We start from the raw sequence: 20466 nt of genomic DNA on the forward strand, positions 1-20466 counted from the left end.
GGCCATCACAGATGCAGCCCATGACCTGAGCTGTCCATGACAAGTCAGACCACAGGGAGCGTCTGTGCTTGCATTGATAGATTAGATTACTTACAGTGTGGAAACAGGCCCTTCGGCCCAACAAGTCCACACCGACCCGTCGAAGCGCAACCCACCCATACCCCTACATATACCCCTTACCTAACACTACGGGCAATTTAGCATGGCCAATTCACCTGACCCGCACATCTTTGGACTGTGGGAGGAAACCGGAGCACCCGGAGGAAACCCGTGCAGACACGGGGATAACGTGCAAACTCCACGCAGTCACCTGAGGCGGGAATTGAACCCAGGTCCCTGGCGCTGTGAGGCAGCAGTGCTAACCACTGTGCCACCGTGCCGCCCCTGTTCTATGTTATCATGATTGTGAGTGCTGCTGACTCTGGAGCAGCATATACTGGGAATGGGAGCTGTGGATCTGTATGCTGGGTGCTAGGTAAAGCTGGCACCCTGAGTGGTGGTGGCATTCTGCACTGGAAGTAGGACTTGAAGGGCCTGCATTGGCAGCCTGTAACAGAGTGGGTGTGGACCTGCGCAGCAAGTCAGCCTCCTTATTGTCTTGACTGGAAGGCTGAGGGAAGAAGGTGAGTGGGAGATAAGGGGAGGATAGAAAGAGCATATTGCTGCAAAGGGGCGAGCTCAGTTTCAAACTAAAGTAAACCTTGTTTTATTTTCTTGTACAGGAATGTTACACCTAGACAGGCAGCTGCTTACCATCATTTCAAAATTACGTCAACTATTTGTACCACCTAATGATGATATTCATAGGATACTCAGTCTTCCATTTTACCATTGAAATTATAGAATGGGATACGCATGAGTTTATATGCATGTGTGAGATCTCTAATCAACCTTCCTGAGGTCTGATCTCACGTTAGTGAAAACTGATAAAGCCGGCACAAGCCTCCACAGATTCCTATTGAAATCGCAACTGACCTTGCTTTCAGTTACTGGGAGCATATTAAATACTGCACAATTTACAGAATAGAATTTCTGTTCTATTTAGTATATAGACAAAGAGAACTGATGGGAAACATGGACTGCAAAGAATCCTCACAGTGTTTGGCATTTCACACCAATAATTGGATTGAAAAGTGACAATGTAGCACCCATGTTCAAGGAAGGGTGTAAGAATATACCTAGTAACTTCTGGCTGGTCACTCTCTCATGAGCATAGTAAGGTTTTAGAAACAGTAATAAGAGAAAATAACTGGCACTTGAAGATATTTGAATTAAGGAAAACCAGCACAGATTTGTAAAACACAAATTGTGCTTAACTAATCTTGTTAAATCCAAAAGGTTTTAAGGAGGAAATGCAGTGGATGTTTATTTGGATCTTAAGAAAGCATTTGACAAAATAGAGGCTCATGGATCAGCTGGTTGGTCTGGATAAAAATTTGGGTAATGACAGATTACAGCAAGTCACATTCCATGCTTATTTTTCATATGAGAGGAGGATAGGCAGTGCTATTCCCCAGGATCCACTGCTAGGACACGGTGCTTTGTTTGCTGTATGTCTTAAATATTGAAACAGTTTAACATGTCACAATTTGGTGATGATACTAAACATGGAGATGTGTCAAACAGTGAGGATGATAACACTTGACTGCAAGGGAAGATAACTAGATTAGAAGAAAGGGTGGGCTATTGGCAGATGATATGTTAGCGGGAGGTGGTACATTTTGGCAGAAGGGATGGAGAGAAGCAATATAGACTTTCTGGCACAGTTCTAAAGCATGTGCAGGAATAGAAGCACTTTGAGATGCATGTGCACTGATCTTTGAAGGTTGCAGGATGTTTTGAAAGAATACTTTGCAAAACACGAAAGACCTTCACAAATAGAAGTAGTGAACAGCATTCCTTCTAACCTATGCAGTCATTCAGCTGCTCCAAGGTCCTGCACGTGCTGAATGGTGTCCAAAGCACTGGTTCCACATATGGAACTTGATGGTGTGCATGGATTTCAGATGTGCATGCAGTGCAATAGAAGTAGGAGAAATGTGGGCGGCACGGTGGCACAGTGGTTAGCACTGCTGTCTCACAGCGCCTGAGACCCGGGTTCAATTCCCGACTCAGGCGACTGACTGTGTGGAGTTTGCACGTTCTCCCCGTGTCTGCACGGGTTTCCTCCGGGTGCTCCGGTTTCCTCCCACAGTCCAAAGATGTGCGGGTCAGGTGAATTGGCCATGCTACATTGCCCGTAGTGTTAGGTAAGGGGTATATGTAGGGGTATGGGTGGGTTGCGCTTCGGCGGGTCGGTGTGGACTTGTTGGGCCGAAGGGCCTGTTTCCACACTGTAAGTAATCTAATCTAAAAAAAAAATGTAGGTATTGGATATTAAGGTTTGGAAGTAGTGCACAGTTTGTAGAGCCCTTTCATAATCGATGGTCAGAGATAAGATGCTGGAAGGTTGGCTAACATGGTGCCACTATTTAAGAAAGGTGGTAAGGAAAAACCAGGGAACTATAGACCGGTGAGCCTGACATCGATGGTAGGCTAATTTATTAGAGGGAATCTTGAGGAACAGGATTTACATGCATTTGAGAAAGCAAGGACTGAATAGGGATAGTCAGCATGGCTTTCTGCACAGGAAATGATGTCTCACTGAGTTTTTTTGAAGAAGTAATGAAGAGGATTGATGAGAGCAGGGCAGTAGATACGATCTATATGGACTTCAGTAAGACGTTCGACAAGGTCACATTCCTGGGGAATAGCACTGCCTATCCTCCTCTCATATGAAAAATAAGCATGGAATGTGACTTGCTGTAATCTGTCATTACCCAAATTTTTATCCAGACATGGTAAACTGGTTAGCAAGGTTAGATTACATGGAGGACAGGGAGAACTAACCATTTGGATATAGAACTAGCTTGAAGGTAGAAGACCTTGAAGGTAGTGATGGAGTGTTGCTTTTCAGACTAGAGGCCTGTGACCAGTGGTGTGCCACAAGGATCAGTGCTGGGTCCACTGCTTTTTGTCATTTATATAAATGATTTGGATGTGAACATAGAAAGTACAGTTAGTAATGTTGCAGGTAACACCAAAATTGGAGGTGTAGTGGACAGTGAAGAGGTTATCTCATTACAACACGATCTTGATCAGATTGGCCAAAGGGTTGAGGAGTTTAATTTAGATAAATGTGAGGTGCTGCATTTTGGAAAGGCAAATCTTAGCAGGATTATACTTAATGGTAAGGACCTGGGGAGTGTTGCTGAACAAAGAGACATTGGAGTGCAGATTCATAGTTCCTTGAAAGTGGAGTCGCAGGTAGATAGTAAAGTGCAAAAGGCATTGGTATGCTTGCCTTTAATGGTCAGTGCATTGAATATAGGTGTTGGGAGATCATATTATGGCTGTACAGGACATTGGTTAGGCCAGTTTTGGAATATTGAGTGCAATTTTGGTCTCCTTTCTATTGGAAGGATGTTCAGAAAATATTTACAAGGACACTGGCTCAAATCGTCCAACCCTGGCATAGGGAGAGGCTGGAGAGGCTCAGTAGGCTGGGGCTGTTTTCCCTGGAGCGTCTGAGGCTGAGGGATGACCTTTTGGAGGTTTATAAAATCATGAGGGGCATGGATAGGATAAATAGACAAAGTCTTTTCCCTGGGATGGGGAAGTCCAGAACTAGAGGGCATAAGTTTAGGGTGAGAGGGGAAATATTTAAAAGGGACCTAAGGGGCAAAGTTTTCGCAGCGAGTGGTGCGTGTATGGAATGAGCTGCCAGAGGAAGTGGTGGCGGTTGGTACAATAACAACATTTAAGAGAAATCTGTATGGGTATATGAATAGGAAGGATTTAGAGGGATATGGGCCAAGTGCTGGCAAATGCCGACTAGATTAGGTTCAAATATCTGCTAGGCATGGACAAATTGGACTGAAGAGTCTGTTTGTGCTGAACATTTCTGTGACTGTATAACTCTGGTTTACCTAGTCCTATTCACTGCTCTTTAGGAAAGATGTGAAGGTACTGAGGAGATTTACCAGAGGTGACACGGTGGATCAGTGCTGCTGCCTCTCAGTGCCAGGGACCCGGGTTCGATTCCAGCCTCGCGCGACTGTCTGTGTGGAGTTTGCACATTTTCCCCATGTCTGCGTGGGTTTCCTCTGGGTGTTCCAGTTTCCTCCCACAATCCAAAGATGTGCAGGTTAGGTGATTTAGCCATGCTATGTTGCCCATAGTGTTCAAGGTGCATTAGTTAGGGGTAAATATAGAGCAATAGGGTAAGGGCATGTGTCTGGGTGGGTTACTCTTCAGAGGGTCGGTGTGGACTTGTTGGGCCGAAGGGCCTGTTTCCACAAAGAAGGATTCTATGATTCTAAAATTCTGAGAACCAAGAGATTTTAGTAACAAGGTTAATTTGGAGAACCTGATGTTGTTCTCCTTAGAGTAATGGACAAAGTCTGTAGTCACATGACACCAGGTTATAGCCCCAACAGGTTTATTTGAAATCACAAGCTTTCAGAGCACTGCTTCTTTGTCAGGTGAAGGAGCCTGATGGAGCATGACACTTCACCTGACGAAGGACCAGTGCTCTGAAAGCTAGTGATTTCAAATAAACCTGTTGGGCTTTTACCTAGCGTTGTGTGACTCCTGACTTTGTCCAACACCGGCACCTCCACATCATTCAGTAACGGAGGCTAAGGGGAGATTTGATAGACATGTACAATATTATGACAGCCTCAGATCAGATTAATAAAGAAGTGGTGTTTCCATTTACTAACGGTACCAGGACTAAGGGCCACAAATTCAAGGTTTGAGATATGATAAAATAGGATTTGTGAGGAGAAATGTTTCCATACTGAAACTCTAACTTGATTCCCATGAGTGTGATGGAAGCCAAGAATAAAGAGTGATTTTGAAATAAAATTGAATTGGTATTTGGTGGAAAGAAACTTGCAGGGCCACAGGGGTACAAAGAGAGAGAGAGATTCACTAGAACACTCTGCAGAGAACAGGCATGAACACAATTAGCTGGATAGTCTCCTTTTGTACTGTAATGTCCCCTGATGAGTACTGGGGGCAATGGGGAGATTGCACAGAGAAATTCACAATGATTACAATGTTCCTTGACCAAAATTTGCCTGCACAATGTCACAGCAGTTCTGCTGAGGTACCTGTTCGTCAATTGGTTTGTCATTTAGCAATGGCAACAAAAAAGATCATCTTCAATTCCAGGAGACTTGGCAACCTCCCTTCCATTCCATCACACACCTTCCCATTTGTCCTTCCCCCACCTCTTTTACATCTCTGACGTATTTATTTACAAATTGTTAATTCCAGTTCTGACAAAGGACAATCAGCTAGGAACATAACTCTATTCCTGCCTTTTTTTTTGTTTCCATTCATTATAAATGTTTCCTCTGTTAAGGTAACTCAGTATAATTACATCTTTTTGTCTTTTTATTCCATTAGTAAAACAGGCCTGGTGTCTACATCCTGGGAACGGTTATATTTTTTTACACAAGGAGGTAACCTGATGTGCCAGCCACGAGGGGCAGTAGCTGGTGGACTGATCATGGACCTGGATAATTGCTCGGTTATGGCAGTAGATTGTGAGGACAGAAGATACTGTTTCCAGATTACTTCACCTTCAGGAAAAATGTACGTAACTACCACAACTCTTCTGTACAACATTCTTCAATCAGTTTCACACCTTTTGCTGAAGTTATCATTTAATTGCTTTTACATTTCTCCAATTCTGTTTTTTATACTTATGGGTAGTCTTACAGCTGAATTAAACTTACAAGGTTGAGCTGCTAACCTAGGTGTTCATTCCTGAAGCAGGGTAATTTTATTTATAAACTAAAGTCATCTATATGGTAGTTGAAAGCAATTGTAAATGTCAGGCTGTCTTTAGTGACTAGCTTTCTTTTTTAATTCTGAGAAGTATCATAGAATCATTGGACCATGTCAGGAATGAGCTGCATGTCACAAATTATTTGATTCTTTCCCCAGTTTTTCAGTTGAGAACATAGAATATTCATACAACTTATACTCAAGACGTCGATCAATTATACATGCATTAATTTCCAGCCATCTTACGCAAAAGGTTTTCTTGTTCAGCCAACTAACAGCCAGGAATAGATTTCCTTTCCAACAGGTATTGCACCATCAACTTCCTGCTTAGCCAACTTTCCATCCCCTTCAGTTTTGAAGAAGGATCATGCCAGACTCAACATTAACTTAATTCTCACTCCACAGATGCTGCCAGATCAGTTGAGTCACTCCAGCATTTTTTGTTTTGTGAATTTCCCTTTATTCTACCATAAGCCACTGTGTCTACAGCTGCTGATGCCATAAACTGTGGAATTCCTTCCCTGAATCCCTCTATCTCTCCTTTTCTCCTTCAAGACTCTCTCTGGTGCTCCTAATTCCTTAAGCGACCCATGTCAAATTTTGTTAACATAGGATCAGGAATAGGTCAGTGTGTAACCATCATAATTTTATGTCATCAGTAAAATGGTTTTGCAGCTCCCTATCCCATCATCTAAGTCATTAATAAATAAAAAGAAATGTTCAGACCCTAATCCAGTTCTTTGTCAATTAGAATTGCTTGCTATCCTTGTGTCTGTTTCCTACTATTCAACCAGTTTCATAACCAGGATAATAATTTACCTTCAAGTCATGGGTTTCAGCTTTTCCTCTCAGCCACTGATGAGGGACTTAACAATTGCCATCTGGGAGTACATGTAAATAATATTCATGGACATTCCCCATTTCCCTGCTTTTGTCATTTTTTTCAAACACTTCAATCAAGTATGCCAGACATGATCTGTTCCTAATGAATACACACTGGCTGTCTCTGGTCAGTTCAGAATTTTCAAGGTGTCTTTGATTATGTAACATTCTGAGAAGGGATCTCTGGACTCGAAATATTAACTCTGCTTTTTCTCGATACGTGCTGCCAGGCCTTCTGAGTTTCTCCAACAGTTTGTGTTTTTGTGATTTTTGAGAAGATTTGTAGCTCATGTTGAGGTTGTAAGTTAGCTTGCTGAACTGATAGGGTTGTTCTCAGACATTTTGTCACCATGCTAGGTGACATCAGTGAGCCTCCATTGAAGCGCTGGTGTTCTGTCGCACTTTATGTTTACGTATCTTGGGTTATAATATCCTTTCCAACTCCTTTTCTCAGAGGTTGGTAAATGGGATTCAAATCATGTGTTTATCGATGGAGTTCGGTTTGACTGCCAGGCCTTTAGGAATTCCTGTGTGTGTGTCTCTGTTTAGCCTGATCTAAGATGGATTGTTGTCCCAGTTGAAGTGGTGTCCTCCTTCGTCCTGTGTGTAAGGGTACTGGTGATCGCTGCTAATGTCTTTTGGTGGCTAGTTGATGTCCGTGTATCGTGATGGCTAGTTTCCTGCCTGTCTGTATGACATGGGGAAGGCCAATTAGACCAAAATTCATCAGGAGCTGGGGAATGTAGATTGGGAGCAGCTGTTTGAAGGGAAATCCACATTCGATATGTGGGAGGTTTTTAAAGAGAGGTTGATTAGAGTTCAGGAGAGATATGTTCCTGTGAAAATGAGGGATAGAAATGGCAAGATTAGGAAACCATGGATGACAGGCAACATTGCGAGACTAGTTGAGAAAAAAGAATGCAGACATAAGGTCTAAGAGACTGAAGACAGACTTTGGAGGAATATCAGAAATGTAGGACCAATCTTAAATAAGGAGTTAAGAGGGCTAAAAGGGGTCATGAGATATCCTTAGCATGCAGGGTTAAGGAAAACCCCAAAGGCTTGTATTCATATAGCAGGAGCAAGAGGGCAAGTCAGGAAAGGGATGGCCCACTCAAGGACAGAGGAGGAAAGATATACGTGGAGTCAGAGAAAGTGGGTGAGATTCTTAATGAGTACTTTGCATCAGTATTCACCGAGGAGAGGGACATGGCGGATGTTGAGGTTAGGATAGATCTTAAATCAGCACAAGGAGGGAGGAAGTGTTGTGTATTTTAAAAGGCATTAAGGTGGACAAGCCCCCAGGTCTGGATGGGATCTATCCCAGGTTACTGAGGAAAGCAAGAGAGGAAAGAACTGGGGCTTTAACAGATATCTTTGCAGCATCCTTGAAAATGGCAGAGGTCCAAAGGACTGGAGAATTGCTAATATTATCCCCTTGTTTAAGAAGGATAGCACAGATAATCCAGGTAGTTACAGACCTGTGAGCCTGATGTCAGTGGTAGGGAAAATACAGGAGAAGATACTAAGGGATAAGATATATACCCATTTGGAAGAAAATGGGCTTATCAGTGATAGGCAGCATGGTTTTGTGCAGGGAAGGTCATGTCTTACAAACCTAATAGAATTCTTTGAAGAGGTGACAAAGTTGATTGATGAGAGAAGGGATGTAGATGTCATATAGATGGGCTTTAGTAAGGCCTTTAATAAGGTTCCCCATGGTAGGCTGATGAAGAAGGTGACGTCACATGGGCTCCAGGGTGTTCTAGCTAGATGGATAGAGAACTGGTTGGGTCACAGGTGATGGAGTGTTGTAGTGGAAGGGGGTTTCTCAAAATGAAGACCTGTGACCAATGGTGTTCCATAGGGAACACTGGGACCACTGTTGTTTGCCATGTACATAAATGATTTGGAGGAAGGTGTAGGTTGCCTCATTACCCAAGTTTGTAGATGATACTAAGATTGATGGAGTAGCAGACAGTGAAGGGGATTGTCAGAAAATGCAGCAGAATATAGATTGGAGAGATGGGCAGAGAAATGGCATATAGTGTTCAATCCAGACAAATGCAAGATGATGCATTTTTGACGACCCAATTCAAGATCAAACAATACAGTAAATGGAAAAGTCCTGGGAAAATTGATGTACAGAGAGATCTGGGTTTTCAGGTCCATTGTTCCCTGAAGGTAGCAATGCAGACCAATAGAGTGATCAAGAAAGCATACAGTGTATTTTCCTTCATCGGGCGGAGTGTTGAGTACAAGAGTTGGCGGATCATGTTACAGTTGTATAAGACTTTGGCTCGGCCACATTTGGAATACTGCGTAGTTCTGGTCACCACATTACCAAAAGGATGTGGATGCTTTGGAGTGGGTGCAAAGGAGGCTCACCAGGATATTACCTGGTATGGAGGATGTTAGCTATGAAGAGAGATTGAATAGATTAGGATTATTCTCATTGAAAAGAAGGAGGTTGAGCGGGGAACCTGATTGAGACCTCTCAAAGAGGTGTAGCAAGGCTGGATATCAAGAAACTTTTTCCCAGAATGGAGGACTCAGTTACTAGGGGTCATGAGTTCAAAGTGAGAGGGGAAAAGTTATGGGAGATATACATGAAACATTCTTCACACAGAAGGTGGTGGATGCCTGAAATGCATTGCCAGCAGAGGTGATAGGGGTGGGAACATTAGCATGATTTAAGATGTATCTAGACAGATATATGAATGGGCAGGGAGTAGAGGGATACAGATCCTGTGAAAATAGACAGCAGGTTTTTGTTCGTTGATGCAGTGTTTGTTGCAGTCCTTGCACAGTAATTTGTAAATTACATTTGTTTTGCTGGTTGTTGGTACAGGATCTTTTAGGTTCATCAGTAGCTGTTTCAGTGTGTTGGTAGTTTTGTGGGCTACCATGATGCCAAGAGGTCGGAGTAGTCTGGTAGTCATCTCTGAGCTGTCTTTGATATATGGTAGTGTGGCCAGAGTCTCTGGATGTGTTGCATCTTCTTGTTTGGGTTTGTTGTTTAAGAATCAGTGGGTTGTGTTTATCTGGTACCTGTTGTTCCCAAATATGTTGTAGAGGTATTTTTCTTCTGCTGCTCATAGTTCCTGGGTGCTGCTGTGTGTTTTGGCCCGTTTAAATAATGTCATTAATACTATAAGTCAAAGACATCTCAGAGATGACCACCAGACTACCCTGACCCCTTGGCATCATGGTAGCCCATAAACCTACCAACACACTGAAACAGCTACTGATGAACCTAAAGGACCCTGTGTACCAACAATCAGTAAAACAAATGTCATTTACAAAATACCCTGCAAGGACTGCAATAACACTGCATTGGACAGACAGGCAAGAAACTAGCCACCAGTATACATGAGCACCAACTAGCCACAAAAAACATGACCCACTATCAGTAGTATCTTTAGACACAGATGAAGGAGGACACTACTTCGACTAGGGCAACACATTCATCCTAGGGCAGGCTAAACAGAGACACACACGGGAATTCCTGGAGGCCTGGCATTCAAACCAGAACTCCATCAATAAACATATCGATTTGGACTCCGTTTACCAATCTCTGAGAAAAAGAACCGGCAATGATATCACCCACCTAAACAGACCAAGACACACAAATAGAAAGCAGGACAGAACACCAGCACTTCGGCAAAGACTCGATAATGATGTTACCTAGCATGGTGATAAGAAATGTCTGGGAACAAACCTACCAGCTCAGCGAGCAAACTTACAACCTGTTTCTGTTTTTTTGTGAAATTATAATTTCCTGTCTATTTCTGCACTCCTTTTAAACAGTGGAATGGCACATGGAATTTTCCATCCTCAGCTGAATCTGCAATAGCAATTATACCCGATTAATACTTCGTCCCCAGCATTCAATATTCACTTTCTCTGCCACCACAAACCCAAGACTGCTAAGAACAGGAATACTGACTGCATGGGAATGCTACCAACATCTGCAGATTCTCTTCTGTGCCATACTCCATTCTGAATTGGATTTTTATCGCTGTTACTAAGTCAAAAAAAAACTGGAGCTCCCTACTTGGCATACCTAAACCACATGGTCAGCAAAGTTCAAGAACTTGGTTCACCATCACTTTCTCAAGGGCAATAAATGCTGACCATTTTCAATTTTCTCTGTTACCTTATGAAACCCTTGAAGGTAATTTTGTTAAATGTAATTGCCCTTCACAAATCCAAGCTGGCTTTTTGTTGCATGAGTAGTTGGCCAAGCAACTGTTAATTTTGTCCTGAATTATCATTTCTAAACGCTTCCTCACCATTGAGTTAAAACTGACTGGACTAAAGTTTATGTTTCATCACTTCATCTCATATCTCAGCTATTTCCCTGCCTCCATTAGTCACTAATTAACTCCAGTTCTCTTCATGTCACTGACATGTTATCTATACTTACATTGGTGCCATTTCTGTTCTTTATTACTGCACTCTCTTACTGCTGTTCATGTTGTTGCCACTATGTTCCTGCTATTTACAGTCACAGCTGTCAGTAACTGGTCTTAACACTGTCAATGTTCCGCACTCCTGCTCTTCACACTCTGCATTCTTGCTCTTCCTACTCTCTCTACTCTGCGTCATCACTCTTCCCACTATCGCCACTCTGCATTCCTGTTCATTAGGAGCAGGAGTAAGTCATTCAGCTTGTCAAGCCTGTTCCACCATTCAGTGAAGTCATGGCTCATCTGTATCCTAAATCCTGTGAACGATATCCCTTAACACCTTTGCATAACAAAAACTTATCTCTTTTTGATTTAAAATTAATAACTGATCCAGTATCCACTGCCATTTGTGAAAAAGAGTTCCAAACCCCTGCCAGCCATTGTGTGTATAAGTCTGACCTTAATTCTCAGACTATGCTTTTGGTTCTAAAGTCCCGAACTATTGAAAATGGTTTATCTTTTTTTTTTAAAGATATTTTTATTAGAAATTTAATATTTTGACAGATTTACAAAAATAAACAGAACTTTCAAGCACAAACATTAATATAAAAATAGATCTTAAATATATAATCATCAAAATTCAAAGGAATGATACTAAAGAAGAAAGAAAAACAATGAAACTCAGTTAACTACTAATCTAGTCCACAATTATCCAGAGTGTATAGTTGAGTCACTTACATCCTTCAAACAAGAGAAAATGTTCTCTAATACACTCATAACAGTATAATAAAAAGGAAACTATTTCCAAACAATAAGAACAAAAAAAAACATGTTTGAATGGAGATCCTCCCCCTTGTTCTCAGGGAGCCTTACTTCCTTTCTAAAGGTCCACCATATCCTCTTTCAAACAGTGTCCCACCCTTGACCCGGGCGCTCCTTAATAGGATTTAGATATAATACCGAGCTAGAGTTAACAGTGAGCGCCCCACCCCCACCCCTCCCCACCCATACCTGAGTATATCTGATAGCATCAATGCCACGTACAAACACACATAACTATAAAATTACAACTCCAACAGATTACAGTTAAGTATAATAACATAAAATAGCAAGGGAAGACAACCCTGCTCCCAGAAGCAAAAGTAAAGTAGAGTAAAGTATCCACTTCTCCCCATGGAGTGTGGAAGAGGCAAGCCAACATAAATTGTCTCTTACGATTTATTTAAACGAGTCTAAAAGTTCCTTAGCCTCTTCTGGTGATCTAAAATTATACTCGGATCCTTCGTGGGTAAAGCATGACGTCGCTGGGTAGCGTAAGGTGTATTGAATATTTAAGTTCCTTAGACATTTCTTCACCTCATCAAACGCCTTCCTCCTTCGTGCCAAAGCCGGGGAGAAGTCCTGAAATAACATAATCTTGGATCCTTCATGGATCATGGCTTTAGGATCCTTTCCAAGCTTTCTGGAGGCATCCAGGAGTATCTGCCTCTCCCTATAACTCTGCAGCCGGAACAGGACCGGGCGTGGGCGCTGGTTTGGGCCAGATCCGCGTACTGCGACCCGGTAGGCCCAGTCCACCTTTACCCGGTCAGTTTCAGCCCCCAGGTTTAAAAGCTGGGGCAGCCATCGCTCCAGAAATACTGCTAACTGTCCTTTCTCCTCTTGTTCAGGGAGGCCCAGAAGACGGATATTCTTTCTCCGATTTCTATTATCCAGGTCATCCATGTAGATTTCAAAGGCCCGGACTCTCTGCTCCAGAGCTCGCACCTGTTCTGCAGCTGTTTGTGCTGCAGCCTCGGAGGTCGTGGCCTTTAGCTCCGCCCCCTTCACTCGGCCCTGTAATTCCTCGATAGCCTGGCTGTGTTTCTGCAGCTTTTCTTCGAATGCACTCCATCTCTGTCTGGATTCTGCGATGAAATTGACGAGTGTCGTTTCCAGCCTGGCAATCATCTCTTCAAGGCCTGTTTTTACATCAGCTGCAGCTGGAGGAGGAGAGGAGGGTGGGGGAGGGGTCTTTGTTTTCTGAGAGCTGCGGGATCCCTTTGATTTACTCATTATCCACTTAATATTAAACTGCTTAAATATAATAGTAAGCAGCTAATTAAGGTTAGAAAATGTTTTTGGGTGGTTTGGTAAGTGTGGTGGGGGTGAGTAACTCACTTTACCCAGGTTTTGGGAAGAGCTCTGTAAACTCAGACTTGCTGAGTCGCCGCCATCTTGGATCTCGAAAATGGTTTATCTTTATCTGCCCCATCTTTTTCTGTTAGCATATTGAAGATTTTGAACAGATTACCCCATAGCCTTTAAATTCTAGATAAAACAGGCCTAATTTGTATAATCTCTCCTCGTAACTTAACCCTTGAAGTCCAGGTATCATTTGTAAACCTATGTTCTACTCCATCCCAGGCCAGTATATCCTATTTAAGTTAAAAATCACACGACACCAGGTTATAGTCCAACAGGTTTAATTGGAAGCACACTAGCTTTCGGAGCAACGCCCCTTCATCAGGTGATAGTGGAGGGCTCGATCGTAACACAGAATTTATAGCAAAAATTTACAGTGTGATGTCACTGAAATTATACATTGAACAATTAATTGTCTGTTCAGCCTTTCATCTGTTAGAATACAGTGATAGTTTCACTTCTTTCATGTGTAAATCACAAAACCTTTTTTATATAAGTTGCATTCTCGGGTTAGCTGTTAACAATGGTGATAGCGAGACAATATGTTAAAGGTTTTAGCCCTCTGTGTTCTGTCTATGCCATGATGTTTAGATTCATTATGCCTGAAATGTCAACTCTGCTGCTCCTTGGCTGCTGCCTCATCTTCTGTGCTTTTCCAGCACCATATTTTTCGACCCATTTGCATCGTGGTTTAGAGAAATAAACATGTCCCTGTCATTCTTGTTCTTTGTTGCACTCTAACATACACAAGCATCAAATTACTGTTCTGCATTGTTGCTGAATATCTGTTTGCTGTAAATATATAATGGTGTTCTTATAATAAGTGGTAGTGCCCCGATCTCTGGACCAGCAGACTTATGTTCAAATCCCACCAGCTCCAGACATGTGCCATAATGTGTTTGAGCAAGTTGATCAATGTTTGTCATGGTGTTAAATGAAACTCTACAGCATCCTTCAATTAGTCAGCTTTGTGAATGAAGTAGACTTTTGTTTGGCTTAGCAGTGGAAGCAGGCAAATATGCAGACAGAAAAAGGAGTAAACCTGGTGCTCAGGATCTTGATGTTTATCTTTGGACTGTTCAGTTATAGACTTAACCATTATTCATGTATTTAATGGTTCTATTCTAGGAGCATTATCCTTCAAGCAGAAGGCAAGCAGGAATATGAAGAGGTATTGAAATAAATTATACATAGGAATTTTTCTTTGCTTTATGTTAATTTCTATAAGAATTTTGTCATAACTTTTTTTGTTTCTGTTTCTAACTTTTAGTGGATTTGCACCATTAATAATATTTCTAGGCAGATCTACCTGACTGACAACCCCGAGGTAACCTCTGTCATTGTTGCATTGATGTTGCTATATTTTTGCCTTTAATTATTAATATGTCTAGATTGTTGCAACAACACTCTATTCTCTTTTGTACTAGGCTACTGCAATCAGGCTGAACCAGACAGCAGTGGAAGCAGTAACACCTATGTCCACATTTCAGAAAAAACATGAAAGTCTACGTCCTGAGACGTAAGAGCTGAAGTGCAATGATTTGTTTTGGAGCTTACTGATTATGATAATATACAGTTACCACCTACAGCCAAATACAATGCCATGCTTATTCAAACCTCCACATCAGCATTATTGTTTAGAATTAATTACTTGTGCATTTCTGAGATAAAGTCATGATTGCGTTACGCACTAAGATTCTACAAGCTACATGAAGCAGCATTTACAAATCACAGTAGCTCTTCCCTCAAAAAAACTTGCATGGCGTGGAATTGAAGAGCCATACTTGGTTGTAATTTATGAACCACATACATTGTTTCAGGTACCTTGTAACAGGTTGAAAAATTGTTATATTTGGCATATATATGTTATCATAGATTCAACTGCCATAAGAATCACTTGGATATTTCCTTTAAAACAAGTAAATTCTGCTTGTATATCTTCCTTTAGAGCAGTACGGTGGCACTGCTGCTTCACGGTGCTAGGGATCCAGATTTGATTCCAGCCTTGTGTGACTGTCGGTGTGGAGTTTGCACATTTTCCCTGTATTTGTGTGTGTTTCTTCCAAGTAACCTCTCTCAGTCCAAAGATATGCAGGTTAGGTGGATTAATCATGCTAAAGTGTGCCCAGGGATGTGCAGGCTAGCTGGTTTGGTCATGAGACAAAGCTCCATGTAGGACTATGGGCTAGGGTGGGGGTCCAGGTGGATGCTGTTTGGAGGGACAGTGCAGACCTGATGGGCCTAAGTGGCCTCTATCTGCACCCTAGGGATTGTATAGAACATAGAACATAGAAAGATACAGCGCAGTACAGGCCCTTCGGCCCTCGATGTTGCGCCGACCGAATCCTACCTAACCTACACTAGCCCAATAACTTCCAAATGCCTATCCAATGCCCGCTTAAATGACCATAAAGAAGGAGAGTTCACCACTGCTACTGGCAGGGCATTCCATGAACTCTCAACCCGCTGTGTAAAGAATCTACCCCTAACATCTGTCCTATACCTACCACCCCTTAATTTAAAGCTGTGTCCCCTAGTAACACCTGACTCCATTAGCGGTAAAAGGTTCTCAGTGTCGACCCTATCTAAACCCCTAATCATCTTATACACCTCTATCAAATCTCCCCTAAACCTTCTCTTCTCCAATGAGAACAGCCCCAAGTGCCTCAGCCTTTCCTCATAAGATTTTCCTACCATTCCAGGCAACATCCTGGTAAACCTCCTCTGCACTCGTTCCAATGCCTCCACATCCTTCCTATAGTATGGCGACCAAAACTGCACACAATACTCCAGATGAGGCCACACCAGAGTCTTATACAACTGCAACATGACCTCAGGACTCCGGAACTCAATTCCTCTACCAATAAAGCCCAGTACACCATATGCCTTCCTCACAGCACTATTTACCTGGGTGGCAACTTTCAGAGATCTGTGTACATGGACACCAAGATCCCTCTGCTCATCCACACTACCAAGTAGCCTACCATTAGCCCAGTAATCCATCTTCTTGTTACTCCTACCAAAGTGAATGACTTCACACTTAGCTACATTGAATTCCATTTGCCACATTTCTGCCCAGCTCTGCAACTTACCTATATCCCGCTGTAACCTACCACTTCCTTCCTCACTATCCACAACTCCACCGACTTTTGTGTCATCCGCAAACTTGCTTACCCAGCTTTCAAGCCCTTCCTCTAGATCATTTATAAAGATAACAAAAAGCAATGGTCCCAAAACAGATCCTTGTGGTACACCGCTAGTAACTGCACTCCAAGATGAACATAGTCCATCAACTACTACCCTCTGTCTCCTTCCAGCCAGCCAATTCCTAATCCAAACCTCTAATGTATCCTCAATGCCATACCTCCGTAGTTTTAGCATTAGCCTACCATGGGGAACCTTATCGAACGCCTTACTAAAATCCATATACACAACATCTACTGCTTTACCCTCGTCCACTTCCTTAGTCACCTTCTCAAAGAACTCAATAAGGTTTGTGAGGCACGACCTGCCCTTCACAAAACCATGCTGGCTATCCTTGATCACGTTATTCCTATCCAGATGTTAAATCCAGATGTATGATTCCATGAATTCTGAGAATCATGTATTCAAAGCTTCATTGGATTATTTTCAAAATCATGTGGTTAAAAAATAGATGGTTTGAATTGAAGCTGAGATATTTTAGTTGATTACTCATAATAGAGAAAAAATATGCCATGAAATTGTATCTACTGTTCTTGGATAGACTCTGTTTATTATTCATTCAAAAGTCTCTTCCATGGATCATGTCAGTCTTCCATTAGCTGTGTTTGACGTAGCTCAACTGAGCTATTTAGGAAAGTTAAATTTGGCTGGCAGCTCTTGCTGATCTCTTCCCATGGAGACTAAACATGGTCAAACAGATAGACCTATGGGTCTAACATAATATTGTAGTGAGAATGCATGTTATTTACTGACCCATCAAACTAGCATATTATTCAAATGCACAGTGGTTATTGAGTTTTCACTTCTGTGCTTAAACATTTCTGAGCCTTGTTCTGGCCAGTGCCACTGAAGTGTGACCAGGAAATTCTTTTCCCACAGGTGACTTGCCTCAAACAACCTTTTGCTGAACATAGCTGAGAATGCTGACACATTCCAAGTTTCAAAGATTATTGTGATGTCCTTTGCCAAGTGAAGTGCGGTATTTTTGTTGGTTGTTCACTGTTGTTTTATGTGCTTCACAGAGCCGAACATGAGTCTACAGAAGCTGTGAGCAGGGACCAATGTTTGACAGATGCCCCAGAATCTACAGATCCACTTGTAATCCCTGGAACCCCGATTCAGTTTGACCTCTGTTCAACAAGTGAGGACTTTGATTACAACAAATCTGTCAGCAGGTTTGTATGTACAACATCTTCAAATAAATTCTAGCCTGTTAATGAATCTCAGAAAATATATCTGTGTACTTTAATTAGTTAAATATCTTTCAGACGCCTAAACCCGTTTGGAGAATCAGATCATGACAAAGCTGCAACTTCGAAGGGTAAGAAATCTTTTGGATTAAAAGATATTTTAAAGAATAATTCCACAAAAGGTAAATTTATTTTTACAAGTGTAGAAACAGCAAGCTGTTAGTGAAGGAAAGAGTGCAGCGCACTGAGAGATAAAATGTGCAATTTGGTGTGGAGATGCTATATGTCAGCATGTTGATGATCTTTTTTTCTCGATTTTCTAAAAAGACAGAATGAAGCAGACAGTTGAGTGTGTAACTTTAGATGGAAACGTAAAAAGAAAGAGGAAGCATTAATATTTGCCATCCATTAAAGCAGATAAATTGTTTTTTATTTGTAGAATGTGAGTGAGGCTAACATTTATTGCCTAATTGTAATTGCCCTGAAGTAGGTGGTGATCGACTATCTTAAACCACTACGGTCCTTATAATACCCCAATATGCTGGTAGAGTGGGAGTTTCAGAATTTTGGTCCACTGATGGTGAAGGAGCAGCAATATAATTCAAAATCAGGGTGTTGTGTGAGTTAGAAGGGAACTTGCAAGTGGTGGTGTTCCCGTGTATCTGCTGCCCTTGTCCTCCTCAGTGGTAAAGGTCACAGGTTTGGAAGGTGCTATTGAAGGTTTCTTGGTGTGTAACTGCATGGCATCTTGTAAATAGTACACACTGGGCATCAGTGCTCAAGGGGTTGAATGTGTAAGGTGATGGAGGGGGCGAGGAGACCGGGATAATGTGAGGCCAATCAACCTAAGTTCAATGGTAGGCAAATTATTGAGAAAAATCTGAGTGGTGGATTCTCAATGGATGGATTAATGAATAGACAGCATGGAGTTATTTAAGGGAAGTCACTTGCTATGTTTTGCGCAGGCAACAAAGTATATCACTTAGTATGATTTTTGATGTGATCTACATGGATTTTAGCAAGATTTTAAACAGTGACCAACATGGCAAACTGTTCAGACTATTTCAGTCTCCTGTGGTCCAAGGTAAAATGACAAATTGAATCCAATATTGGCACTGTGATGGGAAACATCGGGGCATAGTTAATGGGTGCGTTTTACGATTGGGAGGCTGTTTCAATAGGATTCTTCAGGGCTCAATATTAGAACCTTTGCAGTTGTGGTATAACAATGGACTGTTTAGATTACTGGAAAAGTGATGAATGTGATACATTTCGAGTGGGCAAAAACAAAAGTATGATTGTGAGAAATAGCGATAATAGGACAATTAGATTAATGGTCAAGAGGAATTTAGGATTCTTTATCAGCTGAGTATCAATATTACAGCAATAAGGTTAAGCTGTATGGGGCAGCACGGTGGCTCAGTGATTAGCACTGCTGCCTCATAGCGCCAGGATCCCAGGTTCAATTCCAGCCTCTGGCAACTGTCTGTGTGGAGTTTGCACATTCTCCCTGTGTCTCCTCCAGGTGCTCCAGTTTCCTCCTGTAGTCCAAAACTCTGCAGGTTAGGTGAATTGGCCATGCTAAATTGTCCATCGTGTTTAAGGATTAGTCAGTGTTTGGATGAGATGCTCTTCAGAGGGTTGGTGTGGACTTGTTGGACCGAAGGGCCTGTTTCCACACTGTAGGAATTCTGTGAATTATTTAGATTGCAGCTGGGTGTCATATATGCATTTTTTTTTGTCACGTTTGTAATTTTACAAAAAGGATTACAGAGCACAGAACAGGCACTTGGTTCACCATGTCTCTGCCGACCATTGCATCATTCTACTGCCTGCACATAGTCGGTACACGTTTATTTGCTGCCTGTTCAAATGTTTGTCTAAATGCCTCTTGAACATTTCTAACAGAACAGTACAGCACGCTATAAACCCGTTGGCCCTCGATGTTGTGCCGGCCTTTTTTCGTACTCTTAAGATCAGACTAACAACGATAGCCTTCATTGTACTAACGTCTGTGTGCCTATCCAAGAGTTGCTTAAATGTCCTTAATGTATCTGACTGTTCTACCACCGCTCTCTGTGTAAAGAACCTACCTCTGACATTACCCTAAACCTTCCTCCAATTAATTTAAAATTCTGCCCTCTTGTGATAGACATTTCCGCCCTGGGAAAAAGTCTCTGCCTATCTACTTTATTTCTGCCTCTCAGCATCTTGTACACTTCTATCAAGTCACCTCTCATCCTTCACTCCAATGAGAAAGCCCTAGCTCCCTCAAACTTTCTTCATAGGATATGCCCTCCAGTCCAGGCAACATCCTGGTAAACTTCCTCTGGACCCTCACCAAAGCTTCTGCATCTTTTCTATAATTAGGCGAACAGAACTGAACGCAATATTCCAAGTGTGGTCTAACCAGGACTTTATGGAGCTGCAGCATAACCTCATGGCTCTTAAATTCAATCCCCCTGCTAATGACAATCAACACACCATATGCCTTCTGAACAACACAATCAACTTGGGTGGCAACTTTGAGGGGTTTATGGACATGTACCCCAAGATCCCTCTGTTCCTCCAAACTGTCCAGAATTCTGCCTTTAACAGTGTATTCTGCATTCAAATTCGACCTTCCAAAGTGAATCACTTCACACTTTTCCAGGTTGAACTCCATCTGCAACTGCTCAGCCCAGCTCTGCATTCTGTCAATGTCCCGTTGCAACCTACAACAGCCCTCCTCACTGTCCACAGCTCAACCAACCTTT

General features: G+C 42.1%; 1 protein-coding gene across 1 annotated transcript in view; it reads left to right on the forward strand.

Moving 5' to 3' along the window:
• appl2 (adaptor protein, phosphotyrosine interaction, PH domain and leucine zipper containing 2) overlaps positions 1-20466 on the forward strand; it is a 152169-nt gene that overhangs the window by 94452 nt on the left and 37251 nt on the right. Inside the window, exons 11-16 of the mRNA XM_060843062.1 lie at positions 5455-5643; positions 14445-14487; positions 14587-14643; positions 14744-14835; positions 17543-17695; positions 17789-17841. Of these exons, the coding sequence (XP_060699045.1) occupies positions 5455-5643; positions 14445-14487; positions 14587-14643; positions 14744-14835; positions 17543-17695; positions 17789-17841 (587 nt within the window). The remainder of the gene's footprint in view (positions 1-5454; positions 5644-14444; positions 14488-14586; positions 14644-14743; positions 14836-17542; positions 17696-17788; positions 17842-20466) is intronic.

Source organism: Hemiscyllium ocellatum, chromosome 23 (assembly GCF_020745735.1).
Source record: "Hemiscyllium ocellatum isolate sHemOce1 chromosome 23, sHemOce1.pat.X.cur, whole genome shotgun sequence".
Lineage (NCBI taxonomy): Eukaryota > Metazoa > Chordata > Chondrichthyes > Orectolobiformes > Hemiscylliidae > Hemiscyllium > Hemiscyllium ocellatum.